General features: G+C 52.7%; 1 protein-coding gene across 4 annotated transcripts; it reads right to left on the reverse strand.

The window, feature by feature from the left end:
* Positions 1 to 11: 11 nt before the first annotated feature.
* LOC106941103 (disabled homolog 2-interacting protein-like) lies at positions 12 to 11391 on the reverse strand. 4 transcript variants are annotated; one of them, XM_015024039.1, is made up of 20 exons: positions 10885 to 11332; positions 10322 to 10398; positions 10043 to 10140; positions 7700 to 7844; positions 7432 to 7604; positions 7094 to 7365; positions 5641 to 5849; positions 5418 to 5562; positions 5201 to 5345; positions 4896 to 5132; positions 4497 to 4686; positions 4123 to 4358; positions 3919 to 4010; positions 3367 to 3843; positions 3025 to 3293; positions 2283 to 2396; positions 2094 to 2216; positions 1897 to 1976; positions 1740 to 1827; positions 12 to 960 (listed from the first exon to the last, which is right to left on the reverse strand). In XM_015024039.1, the coding sequence occupies exons 1-20, from the start codon at positions 11006 to 11008 to the stop codon at positions 790 to 792; spliced, it is 3465 nt and encodes a 1154-aa protein (XP_014879525.1). In that variant the 5' UTR covers positions 11009 to 11332; the 3' UTR covers positions 12 to 789. The 4 variants fall into 4 exon arrangements, with proteins under 4 accessions (XP_014879525.1, XP_014879526.1, XP_014879527.1 ...); XM_015024040.1 differs by lacking the exon at positions 10885 to 11332 and having other exon boundaries at positions 10271 to 10379; XM_015024041.1 differs by lacking the exons at positions 10043 to 10140; positions 10322 to 10398; positions 10885 to 11332 and adding an exon at positions 9151 to 9345.
* Between the last annotated feature and the right edge of the window lie 1236 nt (positions 11392 to 12627).

Consider the following 12627-nt stretch of genomic DNA (forward strand, 5'->3'; position numbering starts at 1 on the left):
ACAGCGACAGGCTGGTTTCTGGTTTTATTGTAGCTCCTTATAAATACTGTAGATAAATAACAAACAGAGGCTCATGGATACAGAACAGACAGAAGCCACAGTGGGGGGGGGGGGGCACAAATCATCATCATCATCATCACAAGTTAAAGTTTTTACTGTTTACAATAAAATCTGTGGTTTACATTAAAATTCTCTGAAACAACACAAACTAGCGTCTAATTCTGGACCGGCTCACCGGGTCGACGGGAATTAAATACTCAAAGCTACGGAAGCCCAAAGAGGCCAAAGCAATCACTGCAGGGTTTGGAGCTAGGCTAGGCTAACACTTTCCACCCGCTGCTGCTCTTTGTGCTAAGCTAGGCTAAGCTAACGAAGCGGCTCTGACTGCAGGTTAAAGGTCAGCTGTGCCTTTAAGTACATCTGTAGAATCAGGAGGACTGGCAGGTCCGGGCCAACCAGAACCAGGGGGTCCAGTTTGACCAGTATAGCTGGGTATAGGTGAGGTTCTGGTTTTGTTGGGAAGATCTAAACGTAAACAGGAAATGAAGTCAGACTTCATCAAAGAGGAACATGCAAAACAAAAAGAAGTGAGGGTAACCTAGCAACAAGGGTGGGATCAGGTCAGAGGTCATTTCAGTGGTGCAGAAGCTGACATTCGATGAGCTTGTCTGTTCCACCCGATTGGTTAATTTCAATGAGTCTGTTTTTAAGCCCCGCCTCTTGCTGTATGTGGGGGGGGGGGTAAGCCCCGCCCTTCCCTGCAGTGTCAGCCAATCACAGCTCAGTTTCTCAGCAGTTGCCAGAGTTACGGAACTCGCCGTTCTCTGTGATCTGCAGAGATGACGTGTTGCTAGGAGACAGGCCGTTCCTCTGTGATGTCACGCCGTAGCGTTCCTTTAGCTGGGTCAGCGCCGCCATCAGGCGGGTGTTGGCAGCGTCCAGGCTGGCAATCCGCTTCTCCTGGGAGACAGAGACAGGTGGGACAGGTGAGACGTGTATGACAGGTGAATGGCAGCTGAGCTGTTTCCTGGTCGGCCGACAAGTAAGAGGTCTGAAGCTAACAGCGTCTCATTGGGCGGCAGCCGCCCAGGTGAAGTGACCAGGTAGGCCTCAGTCCTCCATTTGAGTCCCGGCCGCTGACCTTTGCCACATGGCCTGGTGGTGACCTTTGATCTTTGCTAGAGTAAAGAAAACAAACTCTTCAGTCATGCAGCTAAAACTCCAGCCCAGGCTGTGGTGAACGCTGCCCCTAGTGGCCATGCTGGGAAGTGGGCTGGAAGAATTACAGGAACAAACAGGAAGTGACGTCAGGAGCTCCTTAATTGGACAGAATGCAGAAAACAAATGTTCCAGGCCCCTTTCAGCCCCGTACGCCAGAGGGCAAAGGTCGAAGAGGGGACACTGACTGCTGCCAGATGACATCACAGCTCTAGAGGATGACATCACAGCTCCAGTAACACTAGAGTGTTCCGGTCTGAAATCCATCTCTGGCTGCATTTAAACCATGAAACCTGGGTTCCAACATCCAGAGAGGCTGCAGGAAGACTGACTGAGTTCGTCTTCAGGTCGGGTCCTCAGAACCGGCTCTGGGTCCTCAGAACCGGCTCTGGGTCCTTGATCGTCTGACAGACTTTGCGTTATCAGTGAGGTTCGGTCGGGGGAGCCAGGTGAGGCCTCACCTGTAAGGGTTACAGGTTAATAAAATGATGAGAACCAGGTGAAAGGTCAGGTGTGTTTACCTGAGCCTCAATGACCTTCTGCTTCTGGTCCACCACAGCCTGCATGTCAGAGTGATCCTTCTTCAGCTCCTCTTCTACTGCCATCAACCTGAACAGGTGAGACGGGTGAGACGGGTGAGCAGCCAGGTGAGACGGGTGAGCAGCCAGGTGAGCATACCTGCTAATGATGCTGTTCATCTGGAGGTCTTTGTCGTCCTGCAGCCTCCTCAGTCGGCTCTCTGTGTCCTCCAGCCGGGCCTGGAACACAATCCCATTGGTCCAGTTGAGCCATGTGACCCAGCTAGACCACATGACCAGCTGTGACCCGCTTCCATGGCTCACCTGGACCTGGATCTGACCAGGTGAGCCCCTTACCTGGTACTCCTGCAGCATCCGCTGGTTCTGCTGGTCCTGGACCACCAGGCGGGCCTCGCACTCCTCCTGGCGCAGCGCCGCCACCCGCAGCTTCTCCTGCAGCAGTGCGATCTCCTGCTGGTACTGAACACAAACCGGGTCAGAACCGCCAGAACCCACTCATACGAGCAACAGCGGAACCGGCTCTACCTTCTCCACCATAGCGTCGTCATGACGATCATCCTCCGCCTCGCCGTAGGACGATGCAGAGTTCATGTTGAGCAACCAGGCGGCGGTCCGGTCCAACGCGCAGGGAGACGGAGCCTGGACACACGGACGGACCCGGTTCTGGTTCTGAACGGTCAGGCTGGTTGCCATGGTATCACACCCTGCTCACATTTTACCATAGCAACCTCACTGAATGATGTAGTTACCATGGCAACGTGCCTGCCAGTGGAAACTTATGAACAACCTGGATGTTTCCCAGCATGAAGTTCTGATGACCGGGTCGACCCAACGAGGAGAGCTGGATCAGGGGTCAGAGGTCAACAGTTCATTTACGCCTCAAAGGACATGAGACAGGAGAGAGGACATTTTGGATATGAAACCAGATTTCGTCTTTCTAACACCTGCCCAGCTTGAGGCCCAAACGGATCAGAACCGCCGTCTGATCACATGATCCCTCCTGGAGGTTCTGCTCAGTCGGACCTCTGGGAGGAGCCAGGACCGAAACAAGCTCCTTTCAGGAAGTATAGAAAAGACGAAACCAAAGACCCAGAAGGTTCTGATTGACCCAAACCGGCCTGGCAGCACCTTCATGTTTCTGGAGCCACTGGCATCCCATCCTGAACGCTGGCAGAACTCCATCCTGTTCTACACGACCCGGTTCTGTTATACCGGGTCATGCTGGACCCAGGATCTCTTTCCACCCGAGTGTCTCCAGGTGCGTTACCTTGGCAGCGGGCCGCTGCTTCTCCGGGCTGTCTCCTTTGGACGATGACGACATCTGTCTGAGACGTGATTGGCCACTGTTGGGCCAATCGGGACTCGATGACATCATACTGCCGGAGGCAGGGCGTGGAGGGTAGGCGGAGCCTCCCCCGCTGAGCATGCTGGGAGGCGTGCGGCCTCGTGGCGGTCCTGGTGGAGCCGAGGACGGCGGCGGCGGCTGATCGATGCGTCTCTGAGGACCTGAGTTCTGCCGAGGGGGGGCCGAGCTACCTGTGGGCGGGGCAAAGGTCACAAGACGACCCTTGAACTTTGTGGTGGCCTGTGTGACGGCGTGGACTCGTACCTGAGAGTGTGTCGGTGAGAGACAGCGCGCGGCGGGAGTATTCCTCGCCGCTGCTGCTGCTCGACATGGCCGACATCCTCTCTCCCCTCTCCCCCCCCACGCCCACCGACATCTGGGTGAGGAAGGCCGGCTTGGTCGCCACGGCGCCACGCTCCTCGCAGTTTCCCTGGGAGCCCACCGAGCCATCAGAGGGCGTGGCGTCTGTCTGCTGCTGCTGCGGTTGCCGGGGCGACGGGGTGGTCATGTGATAGACAGGGTTCTGGAAAGAAAGGGGGAGGAGCCCCGTCCGGCGTTGCCACTGGGCGTCGTCTGGGGCGTCGCTGGGGGAGGAGTCCTGCAGGTCCACCAGAGACAGGCTGCGGCTCTCATTGGTCAGCTCCGGCCCCTCCCTCCGGCCGCCATTGGCCAGGTCGTAGCACGCCTCGTTCTCGTTGGGCTCAGAGTAAGACGAGCTCGGAGCCGGAGAGCCTCGCATACCTGCAGGAAGTGACATCATGAGGAGGGTCGGACAATGCTGGTCTGGAACAAAGAGGAGGAAAGGTCAAAGGTCACCTGATGCAGGCTGCAGGCTAGATCCTTTGGTGACGAAAAACAAATCTTTGTTCTCAGGAGTCGGAGATGGAAGTCTGGTGAAGTCCACGCAGCTGGACATGGAGACAGGAAGTGGACGTTACTGAGGTTTAACCTCAGATTAAACTCAGAGTTAACCTCTGGCTAAGGTCTCATGTTGCTCTTGCATGCAGAGAACAGACTAACCCTCCATCTAATCCCACGCCGCCCTGCAGGCCAACAGAAGGATTGCAGGCTGCCAGAGGAGGAGACAGGGGCGGGGACAGAGGCGGTGGGGACATAGGGGGCGGGGACACCACCCGCTGAGGGTCTGGAGATGACACAGACACGCCCCCAGCTCCGACCACGCCTCCAGGGTGGACCAGAGCCGCCGACACGTCTCTGAGGATCCGAGGGAGCGGGCCGAGCTTGGACAGACTCGACTGCAGACGGAGGGGGGGAACCAGAGACAGCACAAGTTCAGAACCCGGCTACCTGCTGCAATACCTGCTGCGCTACCAGGGCTACCCCTAGCTAGCTGCCTGGTGAGCCATCTCTCTTACCTGGCAGGCAGGTGTTACCTGGTCGAGCTCGGTCAGCAGAGTGTGTAAGCTGCTCAGCTCTCTGCCGAGGTCGATGTAGCCGTCAAAGCCGCCGGTGTGGTTCAGCCCGTCGGGGTTGGAGATCTCCTGCAGGAAGCGCTGCATGCTGCTCCACTGGCGCTCCACAAAGTCGTTCATGAACAGCATGTACTCCTCCTTGGTGCCGAACCTGCAGCGACAGGTGAGACCGGCACATCAACAGGTGGAAACACCGCAACATTAAACAGCAGGAGCCGCCCTGGAGAGGCGGGGCCTGGACTCCTGTAGACCAACTAACTCCATATGACCCCTTACTGGCTGCCCAGAGAGAAACATGTTGACTCCTCCCAGATCTGAACCCAGGCATGCAGTCCCTTCAAAATAAGAGCCCAGACGTACTTGCTGAAGTTGGCCAGGTTCTGGATGACCTTGGCGATCAGGGTCAGGGTTCTGGCGGTGCGCTCGTCGGGGAACTCCTGCGTGAGGTCAAACAGCGAGGGCGACATCACGGCGGGGCACAGGAAGCGGAGGAACAGCGAGGCGCTGATGAGCCGCTCACTGATATCCGGTCGCCCCCGGTTACTGCACTCCTGACGCCATGAGGCAAACACCTCCTTCAGCTCCCGTGGGAAGACCCTGAGTGGGCGGAGCAACACTGAAACTCACTGAACACTAAACAGCGCAATCACCTGTGTGGTGCTCACCTGTAAGAGTCCAGGATCTTGCAGAAGGCGAGTTCGCAGCACATCCTCAGGTTGGCCTGATGCTCTGCGAGGTCAGAGGCCGCGCAGCGTGACGGGTCCACCTCGCAGTTCTCGTCAGACTCATACAGAGCTTTGATGAACTCACCTGGACGCACAAACAGAGCCGGCGTTTAGACGAGCTCACCTGAGGAAGCTTGGCGGCTCTGGGAGCGCGTACCCAGGGCGTCCTGCAGGTACTTCTGGCCAATCAGCTTCAGGTATTCCTCAATGCTTTTAGTGGCCAACGTGTTCTCTCTGAAGATCAGCTGATCGTTGTCACGGCAACGGTCGACCTCCGACATCATCAGGTCTGTCAGGAAGTCCTGAAGGCAAGAAGGGAAGGTGGAGGTGGGTGTCGTCTGGTGAATAGGGGCGGGGCTATGTGGAGTGGGCGGGGCTACCTTGGCCTTGCCCGTGCTGTGCAGGATGTGGACCAGAGCAGCAGCCAGCTCCTCCTTGGCCCTCAGGCTGATGGAGGCCTCCAGGGTGGAGCAGAGCAGCAGGTAGTTGGCGCTGATGTACTCCGCAAACTCCTTGTACTGCTCCATCGGCAGGATGACAATGCTCTGATACCGGGCCTTGACCCGGACCGTCGGAACCGACGACTTGGCTGAGGTCAGGGAAGAAGGAGGTTACTGAACATCTGGAACCAGCAGATCTGACCGTCATCCAGATGTTCTAGCTGGAGATCATGACAACGTCCTGGTTTAATCAGTCACATGAGGATCTATCAAAGCAGGAAGCTAAATGACTGATTCTCACTAAAACTAAAAAAACTGAGCGAGTCCTCCCATCGGCCGAGCCCAGAACACAGACTGTATGGGTTAGTTCACAGCAGCCCAGTTCAGTCCACTCTAACCTGACTCCGGTCCGCTCTAACCTGACTCCGGTCCGCTTTAACCCCACTCCAGTCCGCTCTAACCCGACTCCGGTCCGCTCTGACCCAACTCCTGTCCGCTTTAACCCGACTCCGGTCCGCTCTGACCCAACTCCTGTCCGCTTTAACCCGACTCCGGTCCGCTCTGACCCGACTCCGGTCCGCTTTAACCCAACTCCAGTCCGCCTTATCTGGACTCCAATCCGACTCCACTCCGTCTGCCTAGTCAAAGTCCAGTTTGGTTTGTGAGGATTGAATGCTAATCGACCTCTGACCTCTGGTCATCCAAACCTCCTCCTAGGTTCGGTTGAAGTGAACTCTGGTTCGGTTTGAATGCATATGTGAACGCTAAGCTCTTCAGAGACCAAACCATTAAGTGAACTACAGCGCAGGGCATTCTGCGCTGTACAACCAAACAATACATCCAAAGCTAAGATGGTAGCCTAGTGCTAGCAGCAGAAATGGCTTCTGGTCTTTAGCCTAAAGAGAAATCCTCCAACCGCTAAAATCTGACGCCTCCATCTTGTTTCCATCTGGTGAAGAAGGAAGTTGCTCTCAGTGTCTTCAGAGGTTTTTGTGTCGTTTCCTTCAGTGGTTCTTGGTGCAGAATCACCGAATGGCTTAGCACCAAGATACATTCATTGAGTTAGGTCAACCTTGCTCTTATGTAGAACAAACTTTCAGAAAACTGCAACGCTGCCGAAAAACTCACTTCCTGTAAATCAAAGAGTCCTCCTGCTTCGATTAATATTAAATGGAACATTGATTATTATGGTCTGGATTACAACCTCTCCTCCCTTTGCTTTATCTGCCACTGTTATGTTGTTTCTTTCATGTGAATGTTCTGGACTAACTAACTTGTCCAGGTGTTTCCTTCAGGCAGGTGAATCAAAAGCCTTTAGTCCTTTTTCTCCAGATGAAGCTGATTCCAGATGTTGACCAGAACCACAGTCCAGAACTGTCGGCGGTCTACGTACCTCGGAGCGTACTGGGCGTGCTCACAGAGTACCACTTCTCCACCAGCTGCCGGCCGGTCACCATGGCGGCGGGGATGTTGACCAGGCCCACATAGCTGCTCTTGTCCTTCTTCCTCTTGCGGTCCGTGTCTTTGTAGAGGTGCAGGGTGATGGACGAGACGGGCGGCAGGCTGCTGAAGTCGAAGCGCTCCCCCCAGAAGATGTTGTCCGTCTTCAGCTTGCAGGAGGTCCGAGCGTACAGGTTGTCGTCCAGACAGAGTTCGCAGAAGTACCTGCAGGACGACACCGTGCTGTAGAGCCGGGTGGACTGAGAGCATCCTGCTGGACCAGAACCTTACCGTTTCTTGGCGGGGAGGTCTTTGGCCTCGATCACCCACACCGTCAGGACATTCTCCACCCGCCGGCTGTTGTCCTTGTTGGGGTGGACGGCCCGCCGCAGGTTCTCCATCCACTTGTCTCGCTCTGCCGCTGAGCGGCACGAGAAGCACTTGGTGCCGGTAGAGGTCGTTACCTAGGAGACAGAGGCAGGGTCACCAGAGTGGGCCAGCAGGACTGGCAGTAGTAGTAAATATGCAGCAGTACCACAGTGCTAGGGGCGGGCATCACCTCAAAGCAATAGTCCTGTCCCAGCAGGGACGAGTGGACGGGTTTGATGATCACTGATTGGTCCATTCTGAGCTCCAGCGATGACACGCAGCCGGTGCTTAGCAATGACTCCTGGCTACCACAACGCAGCCGCTGCATCACACACCTGAAAATCACACAGCAGGTTAGAGGGCAGCTCTGTGCTGTGGCGCCCCCTGCTGGCAGCGTGGACCCTGTAGTGGTGTGGTGCAGTTTGAGTGGCAGACTGCTGTGCATCCTGCGACGGCTACATCATGGTCACAAGAGGCTACATCTATTCTGAAGCTACTGATCTAATTAAGAGGCCGGCGCTGGTAACTGAGAAATCAGCACTAGCAGGTACTAGCTGGCATGGTTAGACTAACGACTAGCATGCCAAGGCTGGACACACGTGACTCGTACATTCTTCTCTAAAGAAACTTTATGAAGGAAAATTGTTGACAAACAACATCTGCAAGCTACATGCATCAGATGTGTTGACGTGTTCTTGAGACAGATTTTACTGTAATCCAAGCCGAAATATCCTGGATTACAGGGAGCTGAAGTTGGTCTCTGATTGAGGTTTCTGATTCAGCAGCTAGCTAAAGGGCAATTTCAATTCTTTTAAATGAATATAAATGTTACAGTCAACACCAAAATATTCACCATAGAGTATGTTCAGCTCTATGTTCAGGCGGGGTCACTTGGTGACCCGTCCAAGTGACCCCGCCTCTCACCCGAAACGTTCGCTGGAGAGGCACCAGCACCCCTCCGGACCCCTTAGGGACAAGGTGTTAGAGATGGAAGTACGTTCAAACTACAGACTTAGTAAGAAAGGGAATCTAAAACTGAAATGGTTCTGTTGGTTCTCAGTCAGTCCAGAGTTTCTGCAGTGTTTTCAGTAAAACCTGAGACGGATCGGTTCTTGTGGACGGAACCACCAAACATCTCACTGTGTGTCAGTTGGGGGTTTTGTTGCTCTGGTTCTGTTCGACTGGGCTGAAGAAAGAGAGCAGAACCTTCCTCTGCTGAGGCTCTGGGTGATGCTGACATCACACACACCTTGTTGTCGCAGGTTACAGGTGTGTGTTGCCTAGCAACCACTCAGCCCTGTACCCAGCATCACATAAACACCAGAAAAGACGGGTTGACTCCATAGTGGACCCGTCGGTTGTGGTTGTAAAATCAGAGCTGATCCAGATCTGTCATGAACCTGAACCAGAACCAGAACCAGAACCAGGTGTCGTCCTTCCAGCTGGCTGCAGCAGTCACAGAGCCTGCCTGGGTGTGTTTGTGTGTGTGATGTTTAGCTAAGCCTGCTAACAGTGGATTAGCTGCATGCTAACAGAGCAGCCTGAACAACACACACCCAGAGCAGAGGCACCGTCCCTGAAGACGCAGCGTCTCCCAGCAGCTTCATCTGTCAGAGGACAAAGACGGCGGATGAGACTCACCGAGCATCCTGAGGAAGAGGAGGAGGACGAAGAGGAGGGGTGTTATGCAGCCATGATCTCCTTCAGCAGCAAACAGAAGCAGGAGGAAGAGGAGGAGGAGGAAGATGGAGGAAGATGGAGGAGCTGCTGATCCGTCTGTCCGTCCGTCTGCTGATGAAGCTTCACAGCATCACCGCTCCCTCTCTCTCTCCCTATGTCTCCCTGTCTCTGACTCGCCCCCTCCCCCAGCAGCAGTCGCCCCTCCCCTGCAGTGAAGCTGCCCTACATCCCCCCTCCCCCCCGCTAGACGAGGAGCAGAGGAGGAAGAAGGAGCATCAGAACCAACAGAACCATCAGAACCATCAGAACAAACAGAACCAACAGAACCAACAGAACCATCAGAACAAACAGAACCAACAGAACCATCAGAACAAACAGAACCATCAGACCCATCAGAACCAACAGAACCATCAGACCCATCAGAACAAACAGAACCATCAGACCCATCAGAACAAACAGAACCAACAGACCCATCAGAACAAACAGAACCATCAGAACAAACAGAACCATCAGAACCATCGGTCCAAGCAGAACCCTCTGGCCCCATCCTGCCAGAACAGCATGGATTCCTGGGGATGTGACAGACTGGGTCTGTCCATGCTGCTGGTTCAGGATGTAGATAATATGAACATGACTGGATTTGATCCGGGTCAGAGTTCACTGACTGAATTACCCCCCACACTGCACAGCTATAACCACCCTTCCCCTGTATGGCAACCTGGGCTGATGTGACACTCCAGGTTGCTGTTACGGTCACTAGTAGCTCACTCAGTGGGGTGGGGCAGTAGAAAGTACCCCTGGTCAGTGTATTCGAGATTTCCACCTCAGTCAGTTCCAGTAGCCGAGACGTTACCTGGCGTCAGTGGTACTCATCGGGTCGCTCCTGGTGCTGCAGTGACGTGACAGTTTGTGGCGGCGCAGAGACTGTTTCAGTCTGCGTGACAGAAACCCCTGAAGAAGAACAGCAAGAGGAAGGAGAAGAGTGTCTGTTCAGAGATGTTCTGGATCAATAACCGGACCTGATCATGATCATATTATGGTTCTGATCAGGGTCACCTGCAGGGGGAGACAGTCTGCTCACCTGGAGCCAACAGCTCACCTCCTGTTACCATGGAAACCGCAGCCTGCTCACCGTGACTCTGGCAGTGTGCGTGTCCATTGTGGAGCCACTGGACATGCTCAGTCTGCCCTCTCTTCTGTCCACAGCATCTGCAACAGAGAGCATCATGGGAGTGTTTGTAGTCCTCAGCTGTCACACAGCTGTTGTCATGGCAACTGGCATCTCCCTGACGACAGCAGAGCACAGGACGAGCTTCCTTTAAATCATTAAACTATTGATCTGATGTCTCCGTGACTTCGTAGAGAGAACCAGAACCAGAACCAGAACTTGGACGAATGTCAGAATGTGCTTGGGATTCACTGCCACCTGGTGGCAGAGAGCAGATGCTGCAGGACGGCCATTAAGATCTCACTCTGGCTCCTAGCAGCCAGTTGCTGACACAAAGTCAGAACACGGATCAGAACCGCTGCTGAAGTTGCACTGTAAAAATTAACATTAAAGGTAATTCAGCTTGTCATAGAAACTAAAGGAGTTAAATGATTAAAGTCATATTTTCACCCTAAATGCCTCAGTAGTCCGTTAGTCAGTCTTAGAAAAGCAGTTCTGACCGCTTTCTTCTGATTGGTCTTGCTTACCTTTGTGGGCGGGGCCAGGAGCCACTGAGGCCACGTGCAGAGTGTATCTTAGCAACCAGATGGTGCAGGTCTCCGCCCTCTCTGCCAGCAGCAGCGGATGCACCTGAACAACAGAAATAGTCATGTGACCAGACTGACGCCCCGCCCTCAGCCGTGGAACCGGCCACTAAAATCCATCCCGGCATGTTTGAACAGACCAATCAGACGTCACGCTGGTCCGGTTCTGTCTGGTTCTGGTTTCAGTTGGACTTTAACATCGGAGCAAAGCTGACCTTCAGAACCACCTGATCCTGAAACACCTGTGTAGGTGTGTGTGTGTGTGTGTGTAATTGTGTGTGTGTGTGTGTGTGTGTAATTGTGTGTAGATGTGTGTGTGTGACCTCCAGGTCGTCCAGCATCAGCAGCTGAGAGTCCGACAGGATGCAGAACATCCTGGTCCAAACATCAGGCTCCGCCTTCTGCCCACAGGACAGCCAATGAATGGAGGCGCTCTTCAGCTCTGAAACAATATGACATCATCATCCTTGGACAATGTTAACATCCACACACACACACACACACACACACTCTCTCTCTCTCTCTCTCTCTAATGAGGAAAACGTCCCAACATTCCACCAGAATGTTTCCAGCTGTGCGTTGAGGAACTGAGCATGAAGTCTCTTCGTCTCTGTGGCAACATATGGAGTTAGATTTGTTTCACAATTATTCAATCAAATAAAAATTTCAAACAAAAAAAATCTTAACTTTTTAATCATAAAAATAATTTTTTACAAGTCAAAAAAATGTTTATAGAGTTTGTTTTTTTTTTTAAATTGAAATCACGATTTTTTGTTTGAAACTTATTTTTTGGTTGAATCTAAGTTTTTTTTTTAAGCTCCTGTTTTTTGGTTGAACTCGTTTTCCTGCTTATACAACTTTATTTGCTTTGGCGAAGCTTACATGAACATTCTGGGCGGGGCTTAAGGACGAGCGATGTAAGACGTGTTCCGATTGGTTAGCGCTGACTAAAGCGGATGACTCCCTGAGATCTCAGAACTCTGTCCCGAACTGCAGGGCTTCGGTGACGGGACACAGAATGTGATGGTAAGTAATCTTCACAAAATTACACCGTTTAGCAGCTTCTAAAGTGTCCACCCTGTTTCAAAGAAGAAATCTTACACAACTTATGACGACAGTCACATATTTTGTCTGCCGCGATCCCCGGTAGCATATTGTGCTAGCTAATGTTAGCACTAGGTAAAGTTCATTAACTAGGCTTGTGTAACATTCGCCTGTCTTTATGTTGAATTCATTAACCAGCGCACCTCTGTCGAGTGGCATGAAGCGTGGAAAATACCAAATATATCTGGAGGAAATATGTGTTAAACTGTTGCGCAATCCTCAGTGTGTGTGTGTGTGTGTGTGTGTATATTAACTAGCATTGAAGTTAAAATGGGAAAACAGCGGATCGTTGCACCAATCAGGTCCATATTAATCTGCACCGCACGTCAAGTGACTGTGCAGATGATTTATTTACCACCAAGCACATAATCAGTGCTGTCGATGAGGGGAGGCAACGTAACTCTTAAATATATATTTTCTTCCAGATGTAAAATGTAAAACTAAGCTGGTAGGTCACAGGCCGAAGGAGAGTATTCTCATAATTTCTGTTTTTTATTATTTGGTGGGTGTGTGTCCTGTACTTAGTTTTATTCCGAATTACATGTAATATGCCTTTTGCTGTGTTATATTAAATTAATTTGG

The sequence above is a fragment of the Poecilia latipinna genome, unplaced genomic scaffold (assembly GCF_001443285.1).
Source record: "Poecilia latipinna isolate Pla-1442-1.1 unplaced genomic scaffold, P_latipinna-1.0 Scaffold3498, whole genome shotgun sequence".
NCBI classification, from domain to species: Eukaryota; Metazoa; Chordata; class Actinopteri; order Cyprinodontiformes; family Poeciliidae; genus Poecilia; species Poecilia latipinna.

Coding starts and splice junctions, on each gene's coding strand:
- LOC106941103 (XM_015024039.1), bottom strand. CDS start 11,008: ATGACTATTTCTGTTGTTCAGGTGCATCCGCTGCTGCTGGCAGAGAGG. Junction 4,359..4,496: donor TGCTGACCGAGCTCGACCAG/GTAACACCTGCC, acceptor CTCCGTCTGCAG/TCGAGTCTGTCCAAGCTCGG. Junction 961..1,739: donor AGAAGGTCATTGAGGCTCAG/GTAAACACACCT, acceptor TCTGTCTCCCAG/GAGAAGCGGATTGCCAGCCT.